This window comes from Panthera tigris, chromosome D4, assembly GCF_018350195.1.
Source record: "Panthera tigris isolate Pti1 chromosome D4, P.tigris_Pti1_mat1.1, whole genome shotgun sequence".
Taxonomy (NCBI): domain Eukaryota; kingdom Metazoa; phylum Chordata; class Mammalia; order Carnivora; family Felidae; genus Panthera; species Panthera tigris.
Window position 1 is genome coordinate 74,237,010 of NC_056672.1, and position 25,293 is coordinate 74,262,302.

The 25,293-nt window shown below is 42.1% G+C and overlaps 1 protein-coding gene across 2 annotated transcripts in view; it reads right to left on the reverse strand.

Annotated features, from left to right (window-relative positions):
- The window catches only part of TNFSF8 (TNF superfamily member 8), a 34,939-nt gene extending 23,833 nt beyond the window's left edge, over positions 1 to 11,106 (reverse strand). For both annotated transcript variants that reach the window (XM_042965184.1, XM_007094330.3), the window contains exons 1-2: positions 10,778 to 11,106; positions 911 to 953 (exon numbers count right to left, since the gene is read on the reverse strand). In XM_042965184.1, coding sequence (XP_042821118.1) covers positions 911 to 953; positions 10,778 to 10,972 — 238 coding nt within the window. In that variant the 5' untranslated portion in view covers positions 10,973 to 11,106. The remainder of the gene's footprint in view (positions 1 to 910; positions 954 to 10,777) is intronic.
- Positions 11,107 to 25,293: the final 14,187 nt, after the last annotated feature.

The following is a 25,293-nucleotide window of genomic DNA, read 5'->3' on the forward strand; positions in this document are numbered from 1 at the left end:
ACCTTTTTTTCTGATCTGTCTGGTTATCCAGCTGTAGTTACTATCTAGGCTCTAGAGTTTACAGAACTGAGATGGGTTCATGTTCTGGGGTGGATAAAACATTGGATGAAAGATGAGGACATCGGGGTTCTGGGTTTGGCTCCAAATGACCTTGGATATGACACTTCACTGGGTCTTACTTTTCCTCTTCTGTGCAAGCAAAATGTTTGCCTGATGATCTCAAAGCTTTTCATCCTCAATGTTAAGCTAACTCTGGGACTCATAGAGACAATGCATTGATTAGTGACTTCAATGATAGGAAACATATGGGGTGAGGAGAAAGTCTATTTTTACAATCCTACCTTCATTATGCATTTTGGCTACTACCAGTTATTTAATGATTACTATATGCCAGTAGCCACCACAAGCAATTTATGGATGAGATCTGATTGGCTTCTCTAATACTTTCATGAGGTATTAATATCAATAGATATTATTGATATCAATATCAATAGATATTATTATTCCCATTTTATAGATGATATCTAATATCAATAGATATTATTATTCCCATTTTATAGATGAAAAGCTAAGGTTCCCAGTGAGATGTAGAGCCAAGATCCATACCCACACTTGTCTGACTCCAGATATCAAGCTCTTAACACAACACTGCTTTGCATTCCTATCCATGTCCACGTGATAGTCTAGGTCACTGGTAGAACTTTCATTAGTGGGAGAGCTGTAGGCACCAGACTGCCAAACAGAGGCTGCTAGGATGAATCCAGATGCACCAGCTCAGATCTGAGCAGCCTCCACCTTTGCCTCCACCCACTTTTCTGTTGGGTAATATTATGATGCTCCTGGTTGTTACTCCACTATGATGTCACATGGATGATTCACTACATATTTACTCCTAATTCCAAGGTCTTACCTCCTTTAAGGGGGAATTTTCCAGGTGGGTTGGGAATGGAATCCTGGAAGAGAAGAAAGAAAAAGAGAGGCAGTGTGAGATTGTCATTCAATGGAAAGAACTTATCTTTTTCTTTTCCGTTCTGGTCCTCAAAGTGCTGTGCAATTTAGAATTTGTGTTCCACTTGACTCTTGAGTTAAAAAAAATTAATTCACAGGCCTAATTTACATTGAAAACTCACCCATTTGCTTGATAGCTTGCCTACTAGAAACGCAAGGTGAGGCCAGGGTTTACTGTCCACATTTCACAGGTGAGGAAGTCGGGGCTGAGCAGGGTAAAATGAAAAGTTTATGGCAGGTCGGGATCTAGAATCTGTAACTCATCATCCTGTCCAGGTCTTTTGTTTTCACCTCTGCATTTGATATTTTCCCCCCTTTGGTCAACAAAAGAACAAGCAAGTCTAATGTATAAATACATGTGGGTTTTTTTTCCGTATTTGATTCATCAAATAGTGAAAGTATGCTGTAAACATACCTTGGAAGGTACATCTCTATATTTCCTGTGGTTGGAAATTCTGAATTAATTGAATGTTTATATGCCAAGCATTGTGATGATACCATAAATAATTAAATTGGTTCCCTGCTCTCATGACTTTATTATAAATTTATACATGATTATAATATCCAAATATTTATAATGATAGAACAAAGCAAACACATAGGAATATTATATATTTATAAATTCACATTATATTTTGGATTATTTATTGTATAATAAACATAAATATATACATAAATATTTATACAGGTAAGTAAAAGGTTGATAGAAGCAGGTTGTGTTCTGAAGGAGGGGTCCTCCAACCTGAGGGAATGGAGGGAATGATAGGGAGTTCTTGTTGGGGTGCTCTGAGCAAGCAGAGAACAGAACCAGAGGGGCAAAATTTTTCACCCCTAATAAATTCCTTAGAGACTGACATTCCCACCCTAGGCTCTCTCCCCGCCCCTCTCACCCATGGAGCCACACCTCAGGTGTCTTGCCAAGAAGGTATAAGGTATCTTATTTCTCTTTTGAACTGTCAGGGTGGGGGTCTCCTGTAGTGCACTGGACTGAAATATTAATACAGAAGCGTGACATTGACATGGGTGGAAATAACTCCCCAACCTTGTCCAGAGCAAGAAGTTAGCAGCTGTGCACATCTTACTTCCTTAGTGTTCTATCTGAACAACTAGGACTATCTGGAGTTTCCCTTTTATTCCATCATTTCCCTGGAGGTGCTGTCCTTTGCCTTCCACTGATGGCTCATTTTCTGATAAATGGATCTCTTCTCCATTCCAAGTGGGTTGTAGTGAGTGGAGGAAGACTCCTGAAGGCAAAGCCCTGGCATAGCCCTTATTTGGAGACGGCAGAAGTCAGTGTAAACTTTTGGGCTTCAGCTTTTCAGGGCAAAGGAAGTGAACTTGGCTTGGAATAGCCTTCCTTCTCGGCTCTAATAGTCTATTATTTTAGTGTTTTAGTTGAAAGCTCTTAACCTAAGTAACAATAGTACATTTGTGGTCTCTCATAAATTATGCGTGCAGTTCATAGGAAAACCTGACATCACAAAATTCCCCTCTGTTGCCTCTTCAAGGTTGCAAATAACATTTCGAAATCTAATGAACAGCCAATTTACTACCAAGCATGTTCATCAATTAGTGTGATGTGCAAATGCACAAAGAAGAACATCTACATTGAAATGCAATGCTAAGATAGTTGAATTTCTTGGCCATCCAGGAAAGTATCCAGGGACAGTGAGAGAAGGCTGGCATAGTAGAACCATTGGGGCCATTTCCAGACTCTACGAGTAGTCCGGGAAATACCAGAGAGTCATACATTCAGCACATGTTGAATGAACACCTGATCTGGTGTGTGCCAGGAACTACGTTAGTCACTTGAAGACATCCTGTGGATTTTATGGCTTAGTCATTAAAGCAGTCACTTAAAATATCCAAATAAATATATAATTGAACTGCAAGTTGAGGCAAGGGCTGTGAAGGAAGAGTGTTTCAAGATAACCCTTCTCAAACTGTAATGAGTATGCGAATCACCTGGAGAGCTGGTTAAAATGCAGATTCTGATACAGTGGGTTTGGCTGTAGTCTGTAGTTCTGACAAACTCCCAGGTGATGCTGAGGCTCCTGATCCACAGAACACACTTCACATACATAACAAGGTTGTAAGAGATAATATCTGGGGGGAGGACCTCATTCATATGAGGGTCAGAGGAGGCCTCTGTCATTTGAAGGCTTTCTGGTTTCCTAACTTTATGCAGGAGAATGTCAAAAATAGCACATCTTTGTATAAGAAAGAATCTTGTTGCTTAAACCTTCACCCGGGGCCGAGGGCATCCAAGACAGAAGTATGATTATTCCTATTTTGGAGAGCTCCTGGGATGAGGTCTCTATAGCTCTCCTGGCTGCCCATGGTAGAAAATATCAGAGAAGCAGAGCCAGAAGCGAACCCAGACATCTTTCAGTCCATCAAGTTAATTTAATAGAACAAGAAATTGAAATACTCATGAATCAGAGGCAGATCTTGGGTTGAAATTTTCTGGTGTTCTTTCCACTGCCCCGAGAGAGATGCTAGCTTCAGAAGCTAAGGATGGAGATGCTCATTCTCCCCTACACTCCCCTCCCTTTAGCAATCCTTGCCGTAGAACGGCAAGGTGTAAAGAGATGGTGACTTTTATAATTTGCTGAGAGTTGTTTATGCCCTTGGCATGATCTAGTGCTGTCCATCAACTCCTCTTTGGCAAAGATGACTCTCAGTCCTAGAATTCTCTCCCAAATCTTGTCTGGTGTTCTGGGTCCTGGCTGGAGAAATGTGGCCCATCTTGCCCAGCGACTTGCCTTTCAGGTCAATAGCACATAGGCTGGACATAGACATAAGCTAATGGACCCTCCCAGGCTGTCATTCTCAGCTCCATTGAGTAGCTCAGGAAACTTTATTTCCATGGTTACCAACCAGTTACACTTCTTTCACTGTACTTCTTTCTTTGTTTCTTTTAATGTTTATTTATTTTTGAAGGAGAGAGAGACAGAGCGTGAGCAGGGGGAGGGGGGGGGAGCAGAGAGAGAGGGAGACACAGAATCCGAAGCAGGCTCCAGGCTCTGAGCTGTCATCACAGAGCCCAATGCAGGGCTCAAACCCACAAGCTGTGAGATCATGAGCTGAGCCAAAATCGGACGCTCAACTGACTGAGCCACCCAGGCACCCCTCTTTCATTGTACTTCTTTAGTTTCAGACTCCAGGTATCTGATTAGTATTTCCAACAATGTTTCTGTGGATGGAGGGAAGAACGGTCATGTTTAATCTGCTTGTCCCCAGGTGAAATGACCCAATCTCAATCATGTTCCCTGCCTATGACTCTTTTTCCTTGTTTCCTTTTATTATTGTGATTAGAGGGCTAATCACCCTTTCCTTTACTGGGTTGTTGCAGACACAATAAGACACTGTATAAAAAAAATGTTGGCAAGTACTCGAAAATGATAGCTATTTTGGATCTTTTGATCCTGATGATGTGCTTAATTTGCCCCAATACCTTGAAAGGCTCATTTCTTTCATGAATAATGCTGCACAGAGGTAGGCAGATACCAAATGTGCTTTTGATTAAAGATGTCCTCTCTGATTAAAAATGGCCCAAGGCAACTAATGTTTGGAATATGCTGGGGAGATTCCATATCCCCTTCTTTACTGGCCTCACATTGTCTTGTAAGATGGGCCCTGGAGATTTTTTTTCAGGAATGTCTCCTTTACTTTCAAGCTAGCATGAGTAAGCACTTCATGAAGGTGTTTGGTCCTCCAGGGCTAATGCTTTCCACGTGTTTTTTCATTTGGTCTTTACCCAAGAGTTAGTGATTGATGAAGTCTTAGAGAAGTGACTTAATGATTTCGGAAGGTTCTACAAATGGTGAATAGCAAGGAAAAGAGTCAAATCAAGTGTGTTGACTCGGAAGGCAATGCTCTTTAATACCATACTATGCTGCCTTTCTAGAATAGGACAGGATGAAGCCAGGGCAGCAAATTCTCCTGAGAGTCAATGAGAAAGTAGATGGAGGTCACGGAAAGTCCTCAGGAGAAAGACAATTTTGGGAGGCAGTGTTTGTTTTGGTATGGGTAGTATAAGTGGGAACTGGACCAGAGTGGCTTAAAGCAGTGCTTTTTGCCTGAGGGATCTTGTTAAAATGCTGACTCTGGTTCTGGGATGGACCCTTAGGTTTTTCATTTTTAACAAGCTTTTAGATGATGCCAGTGCTCCTGGGCTGTGGACCACACTTTGAGTAGCAAGGGCTTAAAGACATTACTCAACAGGCAATCAGAACACCTGAGGTCTTCCTTCCCCAAGGAATGGAGAATGGCCATGGGAAGCTGGGCTCATACCTGGGTTTAGGAAATCTTCCTTGTCTGCTGATGGACGTAACATCCTACTCTCTTATCTACTTCTATCCATGCTTCTTGCCAGCTACCTCTTTTTCCTGCTGTTCTCCTGTGCAGTGTGGGCTGACTTCTGTTCTGGCCCTGCCACTCCTCTCCTGAAACCTGGGCTTGCCTTCCTCTGGGCTGTGCCTCTGCTCATTCTTTTGCCTCACCTGGAAAGCCCTGCCCCAGCTCCACCTGCCACCATCCTTCCAGTGGAGAGCTCTTGTTTACTGAAGAATGCCAGTTAATAAATACGGAAAGAATGATAAAATTAGGCAACCATCATTCTTCAACCCTCAGTGCATTCCCTGATTTAGACAAGGATCATCAAGGAATGCCCAAACTGCTGAGTGAAAGATATTTATAGGTCTTTAAAGTATTACCTCATAGATTACTTATTAATAAGAAGGAAAAAGGTGTTCACCAGTGGTCACCACCTTAAGGAATTAGACATCATCACCAATAATGGGACATCTTAACGTGCCTCTAGGCATGCCACAATAAGAAGTATGTAACACTGCCTACAAACTATTGTTTATTGTACTAAAGTTTAATCTGAATGTAATTATGGCAAACACTAAGAAAAATCTGAAACTTGGCCAATTCTACAAGCTTACTGGCCTGGACCCTTTGAAAAAGTCAATGTCCTGAGAAACAAACAACAAAGCGCAGGGGGGATTGCTACATGATTGCTTCTCAAACTCTAGTGTGCATATGAGTTTGTTAAAAAGCAGGTTTTGATTTAGTTGGTTTAGAATGGGGCCTGAGATTCTGCATTTCCAACAAGCAGGATCACCTGCTTGTTTAAGGGATCACCCTTTAAACAGCAATGTTCTAGAGTGAAAAAAACATAACCAAATGTGGTGTGTGACCTGAGTATGGATTTAGGATCCCCAAACAAAACAAGGCACAACTGCTGTAAAAGATATTTTTGGACAAGGGTGGGGCATTGATATACGGACTGTGCATTATTATTAGATGGTATCTCTAAGTTGACATTGACTCTCTTGGCTGTGATAATGGCATTGCAGTAAGGAGGAGATGGGTGCCGAGACATGTGCAGGTAAAAGGCTACACTGTCTGCACCTTACTGTCATACATCTAAAAAGAGCACAAATAGGGCAAAATGTTAACATGGCCAATTTAGGTGAAAGGTTATATGGGTGTTAAAGAGGTTCAGCTTCCGTTCTAGCTCTTCTGCAAGCCACGCCCTCATCCCAAGCAGAAACGCTTCCTCTCCTTCTATCTATGGTCTTCTGTGCCACTCTGCCCTGAACTCAAGCTCTTGGGTGTTTGGGCCTCACTTAGAGAACTCCAAGGAAACCAGGGTCCTGCCCTGTCCACTTGGGTCCTCCCCTACCCAACCCTAGCACAGGGCTTGCCCCTTAGAAGATTTCCAGTGGACTTTTTTTAATTGACAAATTGAATGCATTGGAGAGAGTATCAGGGGTAGAGAGAAGCATCATGGATCATTTCAACTCATCCCTATATTGTATCTGAACTTAAATGAAACCAAAAAACCATACCACTGCCACCAGTAATCACTACTCCTAACCAGATGCTCAGTCCACTCTTGGTGGGCAGGTAGAGTGGTTTTGGGAGGATACATTAAAAAAAAAAAAGAAAAGAAAATAAATGGGGCACCTGGGTGGCTCAGTCTGTTAAGCACCCATCTTCAGCTCAGGTCATGATCTCGCAGTTTATGAGTTTGAGACCCACGTTGGGCTCTGTGCTGACAGCTCAGAGCTTGGAGCCTGCTTCTGATTCTGTGTCTCCTTCTCTCTCTGCCCCTCCTCCCACTTGTGCACATGCTCTCTCTCTCTCTCTTTCTCTCTCAAAAATAAATAAAAACATTTTTAAAAATTTTAAAAAAGTATCTTTACTTATAAAGGGAAAGGAGGCAGCTACTTTCTCTCCTTTCTAGAAAGGGTCTCCTTAAAAACCTGAAGATCCTGACCCCTTGTTCTAACCTTTAGAATGTAAATAAATCACTTCAGGGACTGGATAAGTCCAGTCTCCAGGTTTATAGAGATAGCCCTTAGATTGAAGACTTCAGAACCTTTTGAAATGACACCTCTGTCAACCTTGCAGCCTATCTTATATAACCTTTTGTCTCTGGAGGAGATAAGATCAATTGTATTGTTTTTTTTTTCATTTGCTTTGCTATATAAATTGTGTAACAGTTCATCCTGAGGTATGCATGTACTCTGTTGTGTTTACTTAATAATGAATCAGTTTTCAGGGCACCTAGGTGGCTCAGTCAATTAAGCATCCAACTTCAGCTCAGCTCATGATCTCATGGTCTGTGAGTTCGAGCTCCATGTCGGGGTCTGTGCTGACAGCTCAGAGCCTGGAGCCTGGTTCAGATTCTGTCTCTCTCTCTCTTTCTCTCTCTCTCTCTGTCTCTGCATCTCCCCCACTCACACTCTGTCTCTCAAAAATGAATAAATGTTAAAAAAAATTTTTTAAAGCAGTTTTCTGTCTTCCCATATGGATGTCAATAGGTGTCTCCTTGTTGGTAGGACTTTTACTTCCTCAAGAGTATATTGGTACAATATCTTTTGAGGCTGACTGACAATATCTATTGAAGTGGAAAATACACATTCTATTCTCATCACTAGGAATTTATCCCACAGATATCCTTGCAGACGTGCACAGTGGGTAACACTTCTGGAGAAAAACATTAAGTGTCCTTCACTAGACACAGATAAAATAGATTATGAAGCAGTCATACAATAGAATACTATGTGACTCTCCCAAAGAATGAGACAGACTTTCATGTATTGGCATGGAATGATCTCCAGATAGACTGTCAAGTCAGTAAAACAAAGTGCAAAATCATGAGTCTACTATTATGACATGTGCATTTACAGATGCATGTATTTTTGAAAAGACATGGAAGAGTCTGTTAATGGTGATGATCTCATGAAAGAGGGATTGGTGGTTGGGTGGGAAGGGTGTGAGTGAGTTTTAATTTCTTTTCCATTATGTACTGTTTACTTTTCTTAAGCCATAGGAATATAATATTTTAAAATAAATATACTGGCCTAAAGATAGATTAAGAAAAGCCACCACAGGGACTTTAAAGACATTAGTAGATGGTACATTGCATAAGCAACACAAGGGAAACCATTTTCATGGTACTCCATCACTGCCCCCATCCATCCTCACACAGAGTGCTACCTAGCCATCAACCCATTCCATTTTTTGATAATTGGGATATGAGTTTAAGTTTCTTGGGTCTCTCCCATTGATTTCTTTACCAGAGGTCTCTGTTAGAATCTCTCTGTTTATCTAAGTTCTACCTTTCGTAAAGTCAGCCTGCATTCCCTCTTCCTACAAGAAGCCTTACTTGATAACTCAAGGGGATAACTTTTTCTAGCTCTTGCAATAGTTAATGCCTGAATAATTTATTGAAAATGATATGTGCAAAACATTTAACACTTAATGTCACAATTAGTCTTGCAAGCCTTAGCTTTTAAGCAAGTAACTGACATCTCCCAGGCTACAAAACTACAGCACACCAAACCATACAAATAAGATTGTGAAGTGAATCTTTTCACATCCTAATGTGAGGAGTTAAGTCAAGGAAATGGATGCACAAGAAAATAAAGCTCCCAAGGGAAAAGCAGGAGCAAAGTTTCTTAGTGCTTTTGTGGCTGGCTGTATTGGCAAAGAGAATGCTGTTCTCATTAAACAATCAAGCGCAGTCTTGATGTTATCACTTTCTCAGGATGGCTTAGTTAAGACCTGTCTCCTTTCTGTTCCTGATTTTCCACATACACAAAAATGGGGCAGAAAGATCCACTCTAGTTCCTTCCTAGAAAGAATGGATTTGAATAAGGACCCTTCTAGAACTCTCTCCATCTTTATATATCACCATCACCTCCAATACCTACCTTCCTTCCTTCCTCCCTTCCCTTCCCTTCTCTTCCCTTCCCTTCCCTTCCTTCCTTTCTCCCTCCTTACTTCCATTCATCCTTCCCTCCCTACTTTTTAACAGTTCTAGCTGCAACATTTAACTAAAAACTTCTTAAAGGCCACCTCAATTTCTTTTCTTTTCTTTTTTTTTGGCCACTGCTATAAAATGATATACTTCTGGTTTACTTCAAGTTAGAATTACAGAAATTATATACCCTCTACCAAAAAAAAATGCCCTAGAATATTTTCAAGAGTGTTATTCTTTAGCAGATGTAGATGAGCCCATTCAAGGATGAGTTTCATAAATTGTATTATTTAAATCAAATGTTGGCAATTCTGTTTTCTGTCACCTTTATGGAGAGATGAGCTTCAAAGCTTCATTTAAACGTAAAAGCTGATGACATTTGAGACACAGATACCAAAATCTTTTAAAGCTTAGTTCTTTTCATCAATCTATAAGTTATGGAACATTCAGTCTAAGACAATTGAAGGAAAACCGGAACAAATTTCGCAGGACTGTAATGAAAAATGGGAGCTATGAAGGAAGGACCAGAAACAGTCCCACTTTGGCAGGGTGTGTAGAGAGATCAGGTTCTCAAATTATCAAAATTGACCTAAACTCTACTTCATTAAAAAAATTCATGAGCAACATATACCATCAATATGGTATTTTCTACAAAATGTGCAATGGCAGACTGTCTGTAAACACTGATTTCCTAAAATAAGAAGTGTCCTCCTTCATTTCTTCTGTTTTTACAACAAATCTTACCATTTCCTCCAAAGAAAGTCAATTTCTTGAGACAGTTTGCCTCTACAGTGGGTCCCTATAATTGCTTGTAGTTTTAGTATTCTGAGCAGTTTCAGAGGGAACAGGTGTTAAGAACATTTCTACATTGTGTTCCTCTGCTCCGTGTTTTTTGTGACATCCTAAGTTCTTCCAAGCAGTGCTCAGGAGCGAGCTTTGTCTTGTGGGCTTTAATTAGCTCTGAGGAGCTAAGCCTGGTCTTCTGTCTTGCTCCTTCCCATATGCACCTTGGCTTCTGAAACTTAGCTCCTTGTTGAGAAAGCTCTTGGCAATGGAGGAGGCCCCAGAGATCTCTGGAACATTTGCACTGAGAATATAGAACCTTACAATCTGGTCAGAAGACCTTGAAGACATGGTAACACGTTGTGCAGATCTGTTATCAGATTTCCTTATCACTTCCTTCTTTGATACGTCTCTGGCCCAGCAAAATTTAAATCTTAATTTCTTAATGCTAATAGCTCCTCTCTCTTTTTTTGGCCCACACGAGTCCGGAAAGTTTTGAGATGATGGCTGAACACATTTTCTCTTAAAAGCCAAATTATTTCTGAGAGTTTTAAGTTCCTGTTTCTTTTCACCCTCTTTCTACATGATAGATGTACTTTCTTTTTTTCTTCTCAACTAATTTATTACTTTATCCTCAAGGCTCTCTCTCTGGGGAAAACCGAACATAAGTCAGAAAGGAAAGGGGATGAAGAGAAATCCACTTACCTTCTTCTGAACTACCAACACCATGATGGTTGCCACAGCAAAGACGAGACACAAAGCCAGCACGGTCGTGGTGAAATAGAAGTAACCACGACTCGTGGTTCCCAAGTGGCTGGCGACGGAGCCTTCTGGCACATGCATGGCTGTGTCTTGAGAAGGGGCCACTCGGTTGAGTGCTTGGTGCAGCCGTGGGTCCATTCTTATATAGTCTTCCCACAGCACACCCTATCTCTCCTCATCTCATTCGGTTCTGGGCCCATCTCTGTTCCAAGAAGGATTCTCCCCCTGCATCCTGGATCATGTGACTTGGAAAAAAACCTTCACCGGCTGCCACACGAAGAAACTCTTCTCTGGGGGCGTGAGGCGAAAGGCGGCAGCAAGGGTAGGGGAGAGGCTCATTTTTCATTGCCAGGGATGAATTTGAGTGCAGAGAGACTGTAGCTACAGAGAAGGTGGTTGATGTCAGAGGGCGAGTAGGAAAATGACGGTTTCCCTACTCCGGGGTGTGTGTGTGTGTGTGTGTGTGTGCACAAAGCAACTTCTGTTTCATTTAGACTCAGCCACAAAACGTCTTCCTGCTTGAGAAGCTGCACATTCTCTTCAGTGAGGCCTGCAGCTCAGAAGACCTCCGCAGAAAATGTGTCTCTGCTGGGCCTCGGAGAAGCTGGAGTCCTTGGACTGGAGTATAATGACTCTAAAGGGTTCAGTTTGATCCTATCAGCTTCTCCTGAAATCTGGAAATGCTGCTAGATATCTGGGAAGAAAGGACCCATAATAGGGGAGATTTATCCAAAGGGGACAAGTCCGTGGCAGCATGAAATGTGGAGACAAGTTCAAAGAGAGCAGGAATATGGAAACACTGATCTTTTAAACAAAAATTGCTGCTGACTGGATTGGGATGTGTCAAGCTTGCATATAAACCTGGGATTGAAAAAAAAATCACAGAAAGGGGAAGGACTGGTGGTGAGGGTGGGGGTGGGGAAGTGCCCGGGTGCAGATGGTGGGGGGCGTGTTCTGGGTGCTGTGTGTGTGCGTGGCGCTGGGCGTGTGGTCTGTGCATGCCGCGCATGTGTGGTGTGCACATATGGTGTGTCGTGCACGTTGTGTGTGCGTGGTGTGTGTGGTGTGTGGCGTGTGTGTGCATGTGACTGCTACAGCTGAGCCTCTACTATCTCAGGCACAGTGCTTTTGCTAGAAGTGCTCTACACATTGCGTCACTCCGCCCTCACCTCTGCCCTCTGACGCAGCTACGATTTCCTTTTTACGGATGCGAAAACTGAGGATCAGAGAGCATGCGAACTGTCTCCACCGAAGTGGCAAATGTTGATCAGTGAGATCACCTGGGTGCAGGGCCATACAAGTATGGCATTCAATCATCACTGTGCTTGAAGACAGAAAACTTGAGCCCTGGTCTCAGCCCTGCCCGCTATTGACCTTGGGTCCTTGTGCAGGTCCTATGCCCCTCCCCTCCCCCCCCCCCCCCCCCCCCCCCCATGCCTTGACATACACATCACATGAGATAGTCTAGTAAGGGAAATCCATGAATGGGGATAGACTTGGCAAAGGTGTTGGCCCATCCTGGTTAAACATTCCCAGTGGTCCCCTGGGGCTGAGTCTAGACTCCGGACCGCTATAATAGATTCTCTGGGGGACAGAGCTGTCACATCTGCAGTTACTAATGATCTCCATTTCAACACCCCATTTAAAATATGAATCACTGCATAGCTGGTGCCTCCAGATGTAGCTCTTTGAATACTTCATTCGGAAGTACCCAGTTCTCTGTAGCGCCCGCCCTCCCCTGCCTTTCTGCTCATTTTTGGCTGCAGTATATCTCTGAGAGCCAGCAGAAATCCCAGATCCTCATAAGGAAATGTCTTGTATCCAAAGCCCAGCTTGGATTATTACCACTGCCACAATTGAAGACTTGTGAGCAGAAAAACCCAGACGTCTGAGCATCACCTGAATTGGGTCAGGCTCTAGGGATTGGCCTGAATATTCCTCCCCCGTGAATCTATAAAATCACAGATCCTGGAGACAGAAGAGTCATCAAGAGGTAAATTATTTTCTTGGGCCAACTCGAATGGTATAAAGTATACCTATTTTGCAATTGAGGAAGCTGATGACCCCTGGGCCCCAAGTCAGGCCTGGTTTTGGGAGAAGTGGGTGCACCTGTTCATCTGGTTTGGTCACTGAGGTAGGAATGAAGCAAGCCAGTGTCCTCAGGGTGCATGCCCAGGTGATCTGGTGAGACAGCTGTGTCCAGTGGTGGGCACGGGCAGCGAGCGGGTAGCGGGGGGCTCCATAACCTGCCAGGCACTGCTGAGAACAGAGCCCTCCCTTGGCTTGTCTTCAGTCTCTTTGATGAAAGTGGAAAACTTCTGATTATGGAATGAAAGCTGTAGGTGTTGAAAAATAAAAAAGCTGTGCTTGAAGTGCAGGTCTTCCTGAAGGCCCGTGGGGCTGAGAAGGGCAGCGGAAAAAAATGTTTGTCTTACAGTTACACGTTTTGCATATAGTACAATGTCCTGAGAGGGAAGGCTGACAAGGGGGAAAAAAATCATCCTTTGTTTTGACTCAGAACCTTCTGAGCAGTTGAGATTTTCAGATCCGTTTGCCTCTCCAGCAGCTTGTGAGCCCGATCTCACTGCTGTCCCCATGCCTCTCCACCACACGCAAGCTTGCAACCTTCCCTGGTTCCCACCCCGCTGGTCTCACCCCCTCTGGCTGCCCAGCTGCTCTAGACTCTAGTTGGGCCAACCTGATGGTCTCATCCGTTGTGCTGCCTGGCTTCTCTCTCCTTTCCATTTGGCCACCCAATGTACAAATGGAAAGAGCTTTCATAGAGTTTCTTGCTGAGTGACTTTCAAATCCATTCTGGAAGCTAAACTGTACAGGGAGCATAGAAATGTAAGAAAGCAGAGCTATTCTGGCTGATGCAGGGGCAACAAGACTCGGGGGGAGGGCTGGGCCCAGCATGCTCATTTACCTTTTAACAGCCTGGGGTACCTCCAGGATGGAACAAAATTTGTGAACTTGTGATTTAGCTCAAAACCCTTATTCCCCAAATCAGGAAACTGAGGCAGAGAGGTGGAGATGAGCTGAGGGGGTTCATACGGAGAGAGATAAAGTCATGTGCTTGTTCTCATCCCCTCCCTGCTAATATTCCAACCAGCTTGCCAGGCTCCTCCCCCTGCCGCTGCTTCAGATCCTTCCTGCCTCTGCCACCTGCCTCCACCTCCCAGGGAAGCCTGCCCAGGTCTCCCACTCCTGCCAACAACCTCTCTTCAGAATACTCCATGGTCCTGCCACACAACATTATATCCAATTATCTACTTGTTTTGACCTCTGCCAAGTGTGGGAACATGTGTGACTTTTGCATTTGGCATAATAAGACTCAGGGTTCTTGAGGGCAGTCTTCTCCAGATTCCTTGCCTCCCACCCTGCACTATTTGGTGTTGGACCTTTGTATGATCAACCCTCAGTCAATGCTTGTGTTGATATTGTGTTTATGGAAAGAGAAGGTTCTAGAAGTTTGGCTTATACAAAGGAATTGTGTGATGGCATATTTGTCTGTCACTTCTCAATGGTTCTGCATTTCCCTGTCCTTCTCCGGGGTTACTTGGCTGCCCATTAGCCTTTATGTTCCAGCATGGCCCCACGAGAGTCACCACCAGCCTCCTTTCAGCCTGTAGTTAGTTGCTGAGGTATGGCTGTAGCATCTGAGACTTAGTGGACAAACAGAACTAATCTCTCATCCCTTCAAGAAAGAACCGCATTTTGGAGAGATGAAGAGGAACCAGCTATAGGACTGCCCACCGCCACCCCGCCCCATCATTGTTTCCCTGTATAAAGAACTGTGAGATCTCTATCATACAGACCCAAAGTGTGGTACCTTGGCCAACACTAGTGGAATTTGGTGGTGCAGATTCTTAGGCTCCATCCTAGACCTACTCAATCAGAAACTCAGTCTGGGGTCCAGAAATCTGTTTTAACAAGTATCCCAGGGAATTGAAATTCCTGAAACCATTTGGAAATCATTGGTTTAGGAAAATAGTCTGTCTAAATTCTGGGAAGAGTCTATAAGGGATCATCGGGTCTAAGCTCTGGCCTCTGAGCAGATGGAGTCCTATCCCCATTATGCAGATGAGAAAACCAAGGCATAGAAAAGTTAGCGATCAGGGTCATGTCATTGGAGAATGTTGACATGAAGATTCATTTTTCTGTCTTTTGATTGAGTCCACTTTCTAAACTCAAATATGGCTGTAGGCTGTAAAAATACTATTGCAGACAGAAATATATTTGTAATATTTATCTAAAGTTATCTTGTGGTGATCACTGTATGTGGTAGAAAGAAATATTTTTAAAAACTATTAGTATATGTGAGAGAAGGGCAAACTCTTCCAGGGTATTTTCAAGCAATAAAACATGCAAGAAGGATCTTGTCCCATTAACTGGACAGCCCTCTGTTTTGCAGGGGTTAACATGAGTAGATTGGACGTAGGTGTTGGCCAGAGTGACACTGCACTGAGAGAATCTAGTGACTGAAGACACGGTGGATGTGGAAGGTTTAGGGTCACAGAAAACTACGGTCATAGGTCAAATCAGCCTGCTGCCTATTTTTATAAATAAAGTTTTACTGGAAAACGGTCATGCCCATTTGTTCATGCGTCCCTATAGCTGTGTTTGCATTACAATGGCAGAGTTGAATAGTTGCAACAGAGGCCTTATAGCCCACAAAATCTAAAATATTACTACTTAGCCCTTTCCTGAAAAAGTTTGCTGACCCCTGATTTAGAGTATTAAAATAAACTCAACTAAAGGCAGTATTACAAAAGAAGGGATTTGAAGAAAAGAACAGAAATGTGTTTCCTCAGACTCCTCCATAAAATCTGCACTTATGTTAATATTACTAACTCATGTTATCATGTGAAAAGTTTCTTTCTTGGGATTCACTAATTGTAAAGCAGCTAGATACCTTCATTTGCGTGTGACCAAGTAGACTATTGGAGAGGGCACAGGAGCTGAAAGAGAGGCATGGCAGAAGAGATTTGGAAAATATGTAGACAGGTATACTTTCAGCATTGGGAATATGTGTGTGTGTTCATGCATGATATGTAATATCCATATATATGAATATATACATCACATGCACACACACATGTTATTCCTGCCCACTTCAAAAAGGTTTTGAGGCAAGTTAAATGCACAGATATATAAGAACTGAAGCCATTAAAACAAGGCTAAAGGTAGGAGCCAAGATGTAAAGTAGAGTAAAGCAAAAGGAGTAAGAGATTAAGAAACCCAGGCGGATGACAGTTTTCAGCGGTTGAGCACAACATGTATACTTCAGAGCTTCTTGGTAACCAGGGCAAAGAAGAAAACATACTGGGTTGCATAACTCTCTTTGATCGTAAAAAGCAGATGAGTTCAAAAGGAAAAATGGACCTTTTGCTGCTTGTATAGGTGCTTTGAAATATATAGCATATTCTGAAATGCCTGATGGTAATCTATGAATTTAATGCATGGCATCACAATGAATCAGGATAAGAGCCAACCTTAACAAGTGAAAATACTAGAATATTTTAAAAGAAACATAGTCTTATGATTTTCAGTGATGCAGAACTAGCAATAAACAAACACTAGGGCAGTGGAGAATTCAAGGCAAAAACAAAACAAAACAACAACAAAAAAGAACATCACTTTCCTGGCATCTAGGGGCTTCCAGGAGAGCTGAAGGACTAGAAGACTCCTAGGTTAGATGGTCCTTAAGAAATCTGTTGTCATCTAGAGAAGAGAGGAGAATCTGCATTTTTTTGCAAAGCTGGGAAAAGATATTTCCATATCAATAAAACATAGGTGAAGAGAGACAGGATGACTTATTCTACGGTGCGTCACCCATTGGGCGTTTGAGGGCACTACTATGAGCTAGGCAGTGTCCTACAGCATTGAACACCACCTGTAATCCCTGACTTTGCGAGGCTTACAATCAGGAGAGTGAGATGGGCAATTAAATATATAATTACAATACAATGTAATTGATATTAACACCAGATAATTCAGGGCATTCTATGTGCATGGTGGGAAAACCCAAGCTCATCTATCATTCTCCAGGGAGGCTTCCTTGAGGTGACATATTTGATGTGTACATTAGTTTAATAAATAAATACCCACTCAAACTGTACTAGGTCATTTCACTCCCTTCCTCTTCCAGTTTAAAATCTTGCAGCATCCATCCTTGTCTGTGGAGTCCTGGTCACGTTTTCTTGCATGGCCTCCCTGGCCCTCTCCTAAGACTCATTTTCAGGCTCTGATCCCACCAAAAGCCTAGCTCCACTCCACATACAATGTTTATTCTGAACCCCTAGCTTACTAATCTCTTCCCTGACTCGGCTTTCACGCAGGCAGCATCCTCACCACTACATCAAATGCCCTTTCTTACATCTCTTGCTCTGGCAATTCAAAACATATTTTTTGAAGTTGCTGTTCAAATATTGTCCCTTCTCTGAGCACCCACCCCTGACTTTCAGAAAGAAATCTATCTCTCTTTGCTCCTTAGGATTTCAGAGCACACTTCTACCTCTTGTCAATAATGATGACAGTAATAGTTTTATGATTACACCCACCACCTACATTTTGTGAGCTCATATTGTGTGCCAAGCATGTTACATTCATAGTTTCACTTAATTTGCACAATTATCTCATGAGTGCTCTTATTCCCCTTTGGCAGATAAGACAACTAAGGCTTGGAGCAGCCAAATGGTTGTTCCAAGGTCATATTGATATTGAGTGATGGAGCTGGCATTCTGAGCCAGGGCTGCCTGACTACAGAACAAATTGCTATAAGCACCATGAGGCCCTATTGCCTGTATGTATTCTAGGTAGCTACCTATAGCTCTGTCTCCCCACCTGCGCTGTAATCACTTTGAGAACACAGCATGTCCCTGGAGTAAATAAACAGCTTGCATGTGTCCACACCTAGCATGCTCCCGATAAAGGTTTAAATTGTATATTTACCTAATAAATCCAATTCAAATACCTAACACTGCGAGAAACACCATTTGTTTTAAGACTCCGTGCCATTTTCCTAAATGAAGTCTAAATATGAGCTTGTTTCAGAGAAGAGATCCCAGGCCTGATCCTTTCCCTGACGCCTCCCCTCTTGCTGCCTTCCATTCTACAAACTCCTATCTCTTTCCCTACTCTGGTCCTTGCCCCTAAGTGTAAGGGCACACATATGTCTCAAAATAAAAGCAGATGGAACTGACACATAGATGTCTAAGGAAATTAGTATCTTCTTGGAACAGTGACTGGAATATAATTGGTGGGCAAAGAAATCAACAAACAAAAGTTATTTGGAAAAAAAGGAGAAATAGAAAGAGGGGGGTAGGGGGGAGAAAGAGAAATTTGGAAACTTTTCAGAAGTTTAGGATCTGTTTCATTTGAAGAGAAGAATGGCTCACTTCTGAGTTACTCAGACTTCTTTTATGTAGAATACAACCTCTATCCTCTGGTTGTGCTAGATTTATGGACTTGGTTGGGGGTTGAGGTTAACACTGAAAGATGTCCTAAAGTGTTGTTTCCTGATGTTAGCAAAATCAGGAAATGACCTTTTCTTTTCTCTTTAAAGTGGGCTAGCTTTTCTTTTCTTTTCTTTTTTTTTTATTTCTAAGAAATTTGAAGCTCAATGGGTCCTGCTTTTGAAGTAAAAATTGATTTATTCCCCGAGTAAACCATCTCAAGTTGAACAGATGTGTTAGCTGTGCAGTGGCACATATTTGCAGTTGTGAAGCAAAAAGCAGAGGAGAAAACATGTTGACCACAACAGAATGCACCAATTCACTTTTTGTGGCTGTTATCTTTACTGGGAAGGAGAACAAAAAAGTCCCAACATAACCTTGGCTTCTTAACATCAAACTTTCAGCTGTACAAAGAAAGGGGCTTATTGTTAGACTGAAAGAACAAAATGTGAGTGTCCTAAGAGGGATGATCAATGAGAGGGCACACAAAAGGTGTTAACGAATGGAAAAATGTGTGGAGCACCTCAATGGGAGATGTACCCTCAGTGAAGACGTAGTGGAGTATGCATGGGGGGAGAAGGGTTCAGAGCATTGTCTTGGAAATACAGGCCTGACTTCACATCTCTCCTACTTCCTTCTACTCAAGCAAACATTTGCTGAGCACTCACTGTGAAGTAAATGCTTGAAACTTTTTGGAGGGGGTCTACTTGGCCCCCCATCTCATTTGTCATTGGCAATGGGACAGCAATCGTTTTCCCTTTCAGCGTGGTTAAAGAGTTGATATTGTTTAAACACCTTAGAATACCTGCTGGTGCATGGTGAGCACTCAGTTTACATTTGTCGAAGGGATCGGGACTCTTCCTTTTGTTGGCTTGAAGTGTTAGACACCAATCTGGATACATAAACCACTGAGTTTATCTAGGCAACCAAACTCCTCCTCCATCATCCCGGGTCAAATCATCAAAGACCTCACTCCCCCTTTGCATTCTCCCTCTGTCTCCCCTCCCAAGCTCTTTCCCTCCATCTTTGCTCATTTGTTCTTATTTTTGCCTTCCTTCTTCTATTCCCTCCTGCAACTTCCCAGCTGCAATTTTGCTAAGCATATTTACTCTTTTATTTTCATGTTATATATGTTTATGTTTGTCCCAAATTATTTACAATGAATATGTGTTGCTTTTGGTACAGAAGGGTACTAGAAACAACCTAGAATCTGTACGCAGAGGGGAGACCACAAGCAATATTGTGGGGCAGTACTGCACATATAATGTTGTTTTCTGTTTTAATATATGTAGTTTCCTATAGGTCATAGGAAAATCTATTATTTCCTTGTCTGAATATCATGTACTACCTTTCACTACCTCTTTCTAGGGAATGTGGAATATATAAGAATTAAAATTAAATTTCTACCTCTGAAACCAGCCCACAGAGTGGTTGACACAGCCCTGTGTGCCCTTTTCTCCTTCCTCTGTGAAGTTGCTTTCTGGGATATCCCATTCTGTCCCTCACATCAGAAAATGTGAGTATAGCTGACAAATAGCCGGACAAGCTGGAAACCCTCAATGGGAACTGAAAGAGCATAAGGTATCAGCCCAAGGAGCTCATCCTTCGGTTTGGTCAAACCTTAGAAGATGAGACCCCTGTCCTTAAGGGACTGGCACTCAGACATGGCATGTCAAAGTACTCTTGGCACTGAACTCCTGTTGTGAGATCCTGTCTTTGGTTTCCCTGTGAATGTCCCTTAAAGGAGCGGGCTGAACAAAACTGGCTTCTACCCCTGAGGTCATATGGCTTTGCCTTTCTTTCCTCTTTCTCTTGCTTTAATGTGATAGCATTTTGGGGGGAGAGGAATTTGGAGGGGGTCTACTTGGCCCCCTGTCGCATTTGTCATTGGCAATGGGACAGCAATTGTTTTCCCTTTCAGTGTGGTTAAAGGGTTGATATTGTTTAAAACACCCTAGAACACCTGTTGTGAGTGTTTAAAAATTAATACATTTAGAACATTGTGGAAGCTATTGTCTCGGCTGCATTGGGATTGAAGGCTAATTGATTAATTGTAAATTAAATAGAAGGATCTAACCTCTCTTACTTGTAATCAGTAATTTTGTGATTACAAGCAAAAACTAGAAACAAAAAGAGGAAAATATGCATGGATATTGATTTGACCTGGCGATGAGTAAGAGTGGCAGAAATTAGCTTGTGTCCACTGTTATGCCCCTTCTGAGTGACCACCAGTTCTGATCCTGGGTTCATCTATTATACCACTCCCTCTTAACCTTCATGCCGAGGAATTGCCTGTGGATCTTGTGAAAATGTTGATTCTACTTCAGTAGGTCTGGGGTAGGGCTGATTGCATTTTTAACAAGTTCCAGGTCCTGCTGATGTTGTCTGTCTAAGGGCCATTATTTGCATAGAGTAGATAACCAAACCCACATGTTCCCTAAGAAGGACACAGCAGAGGAAACACAGCAGGCCAAGACCATAGCACCAAGAGAGTCTCCTAAGTGGGCATCTTCATGGCAGTCTACGGTCTATTTTCCTTCTCCCCCCAAAAACACAGGTGTCCTCATAATGAGACTATACCATTGGGTACAGGGGCCACTCTGTTTTAAAAGCTCCCAAGCTCTGTTGGAACCAATATCTGTTTTCACAGCTTCCAAAGTCCCAAATCTATGGCTTTCCACCAGGTATTTAGGCACAGTTTGCCCCATATAGAGGCTGTTTATTAATCAGAGGTCATTTCCCCCATTAGCCATGTCATCCCACCTTTATCAGGGGATACTGCTTTGAGGTTAAACCGTAGTCATTTTCCCAAAGAGAAGGCAAAGGCATTTTGGTAAACCTTCACTCATACTTACCTATTTGTTTTTGTTTCTGGGCACATAAGATCACCATGAAGTCTACAATGACTGTAGATAAGGTGGGCCATATGACTAGTTTAAAGCAATGAAATATGATGAGGAGTTATGAGTTGGTATATTTCTCTGAGCTCTTTCTCAGCTAATGAGCTGTGTTCAGGAGATCCAGGAAAGCACTTCAGGAAACGGTGTGGGGGATGGTAGAGTCTCGGCTTGGAGATGTCAGGTAAGAGTTGCTATATATTGTGTGTAATATATAACCAGCTTAACTTATAATTTATTGTCTAAACCAGGATGCCTTAGAGGCCAAAGGGACTCTTATATTAATAATTACACTGAATTACACTGGGAAAATGGGTCTAACTGGGCACTGTCCTAGCCCAAACCATATACATATGGTCATTCTAGGTATAATCCATTTTGTCGCCCCAAAAATTCTTTAGTAGAACAGTGTGCTTTACCACCAGTTCCAGAGGTTGTTTATGTGTGGGAGAGAAGCATATATGAAGTACTGAGTCCAGTCAGTAGGTAATTTGCAAAATCAAGGACCATACATGATGATATATTCATGTCTCTGTATAATGGATGAAAAATTCAGATCCAGAGAGATGACTTTTCGATGTCATATTATAAGCTGATGTCAAACTCTTGGTTTCTTTATTTCCTTTTCTTTTTTTTTTTCACTCTGCCTCTTTGTATTAGTCAGGATACTACTAGGATAGGCAGCAGGAACAAATTAGCCCTGAAATATCAGGAACTTAAGAAAACAAAAATGTATTTCTCATTTACATGAAGTCTGTCAGGGAATGGGTAACCTTTGTGGTCTCCAAATTGGCTATGGAGAGGGAAGAGAGTGTGGGAGACTGCACATGGAATATTCTATAGTTCATGCCTGGGAGTGGCTTATACCACAACTGCCTGAATTATATTGGCTAGAACTAGCCATATGACCCCAATCTAAGAACAGGGGAGGCTGGAAAATGCAGTGTTTCTGTGTGTCCAGGAAGAAGAAATAGTGTGGTAAACATAAGCATTTTCTTCATACACTCTCTCAGAACTAATCTTTAACAGTTGGCTCTAACAATTGTATGAGAAACTATATAAAGAAGATTGAGGGCCTCTTGATTGCAGCAGAGTACCACACCTTCCTGTCCTCCACAGGAGACTGTATTAGTCTGCTCAGACTGCTATAACAAAATACCATAGACAAGGCGGTTTAAACAGCCAACGTTTATTTCTTACAGCTCTGGAGGTTAGGAAGTCCAAGATAGGGTGCAACCACAGTTGGGTTCTGGTGAGAGTTCCCTTCCTGTATTGAAGATGGCTGCCTTCTTACTGTATCTCATGTAGCCAAGAGAAGGAAAGCAAGCTCTCTGGTCTCTTCTTATAAATGCACTAATCCCATCATGAGGATGCCACCCTCATGACCTCGTCTAAACCTCATTACCTCTCAAGGCCTCATTTCCAAAGACATTCACATTAGGGGTTGGGCATCAACATATGAATTTGGGGAAGAGATAAAAATTCAGTCCATAACAGACACCTTGTGCCATTTTCTGCTTGTACTCAGGATGTTATATGATTGGAAGTATGGATACTTGGGTTCTGGTCCACCTGTGACTCTGGGAACTTGAATCTCTGGTCATTTGGCTTCTTGATACATCCATTCCCTCAAATACTTACTTTTAAAACTCTTGAAATAATGAATATGAAGGAAATGTGTGGAAAATTATGGTGATTATAGTGCCACAGTCCGAGAAGGAGATGATGTCCGTTCATCTCATTTAACTTGTATTTTGACCACTAAGTGTGAAACATTTTCCTAGAAACTAGAGATAGAGTGGAGACCAATAAATTTGCTTGCTACATAAATTCTGTTTCTTTTTCTTCCTTCCTTTCTTTTTCTTTCTTTCTTTCTTTCTTTCTTTCTTTCTTTCTTTCTTTCCTTCTTTCTTCTTTTCTTTCTTTCTGCCTAGTCATGGACATATATATTCTTTTTATGATTATTTGAATCTCATCTAATTATGGGTTGTAATTAGGTAGCCAGTCACAGGAATGAGCATGATTGGGATACTCAACTTAATCTGGGGGACATAAAGTCTTCCTGAGCTAGTAACGTTTGATAACAGATCTGAAGATTAATTTGGGAGTAATTTCTAATGATAATGATGATTACATTTTTATCAAGATCATGGGGCGCCTGGCTGGTTTAGTTGGAGGAGCATGCGGCTCTTGATCTTGGGGTGGTGAATTTGAGTCCCACATTGAATGTAGAGATTCCTAAAACAAGCAAACAAACAAACAAGATCATACTATGTGCCAGGAGCTGTTTAACGTGTCTTATGTATACTATCTTAATTACATTATTATCCCGATGAGTCCTCATAACCACTCTATGATCTAGGTATAAATATTAGTCTATTTTTGCAGAATTAGTTGTAGAAAAGAGGGATGCATCTCCCAGTGAAAGGGAGCAGCAAACATGAAAGTCCTGTGGTTGGAGAGAACATGGCACATGACACATTTGAGGAACTGAAAGAAAGGTGAAGTATTTGAAATCATCCTGTGTAAAATGCCCTAAGGAAGAAGACTTTCTCCCTCCTCGACAAAGCGCGAATGTGTTGGGGGACGGAAGAGAGAAGCAAATGTAGACATTTGTGGTTGGGTGTGAAATTCAGCTGTCTATAAAATACACTTCCCATGTAATACAAACTTAAGTTGAATTTGATTTAAAAGTTTTGTATCTGTATTCCTCATAATATTACCATAAGAGCTCATAGAAATCTAGGCTTTTGGGAGATGCATGAAAACCTAAGACCAGGAGGAGAGAATGGAGGGTTTGCTAGCACTTTCCTTCTCTTGAAGCTATAAATTGGGTTTGGGAGCTGCCAAGGTTTCACTGGAAATAGAGTTCAACAAGGAATGCTTGCACTTGACCTTATTTAAACGTGCAGTGTGGACTAGGGTAGAGAACAATTCAGTATAACACAACGATAGCTTATCTAGTCTGGCTCAGAGTGTTTTCACAGCAGATTAATAGGAAAGACTTTTTTTCTTCTCTTCTTAGAAAATGATCAACTTTTTTTTGAAGTTAGAGTTTGATTTTCTATGCTAGGCAGCATTTTGTTTTCATTGAATTGACTTTGATGTGAAATTTCCTGGCATTTCTTAATTCTGTAGAGGAGGTTTCTCCCTTTGAAACTGAGATGTGTACGTGTCTAATTACATGTATTACTATGTCTGACTGATCTGCATGTTCACACATTTACTAGCGAGTATTTATCCAGCACCTATGATAGGCTAGCTTCTGGGAATGCTGCAGTGAGCACATCAAATAAGACTCATGCCTTTCACCGCCATGGAACTTAAAATTTGAAAGTGCTTGTAGACATTCAGCAAAAAGATACGAGGGTGAACGTTTTATTGAACACTAAGGAGAAGAAGAATAGGTTGCTATGAGGCAGAATAACAGGAGGGTCTACCTGGGAATGGCTGGTGTGCTGGGTAGCTTCTGTCATCCTTCTTCCCACACTTCTCCACCATACCTGGGAGGCTGCCCTGGCTGGGCTGCCTTCAAAGGGCTTCTCTACTCTCAGTTGAGAATTGGCCGCTGGGACAGTGGGAGAAGCAGGAGGCTGGGGTATTTATGTCCTTCGTTCCTTTTCTATCAGATCTTGCTACTTAGTTGTGACCCTCAAGTGAAGACCACCAATTCTGTAAGGTAGCCTTCTTCTTACACCTGCTGTCTCCAGGCTCTGGCACATGTTCCCTCCCCTTCTGCTTCAGGCCAAGGTGAGGTAATGGCTTGCTGCTGTTACTAGCCATGACTAACTGTGCTATCTCTTGGTGTCCCTTAACCCTGGCCATACCTTGGTATATAGGCTCTTTATTAACATTTCACCCACTTGGTATGTGACATTTGTTTCCTGCCAGGAACCTGACTAAAATATACTCAGGAGGGTCTTTTTGAGGATGTGGCTTTTATGTTGAAACCTGAAATGTCAGAAATTATGGACTGGAAAATTAATGGGAGGAAGTGGGTTTTAGAAAGAGGGAAGAGCATGTATGAAGGCCCCAAGGCCAGAGAGAATTTTATGTGTTCAGGGGACATATGCGGGAGAGACATGTATGTAGGCACCAAGCAGAA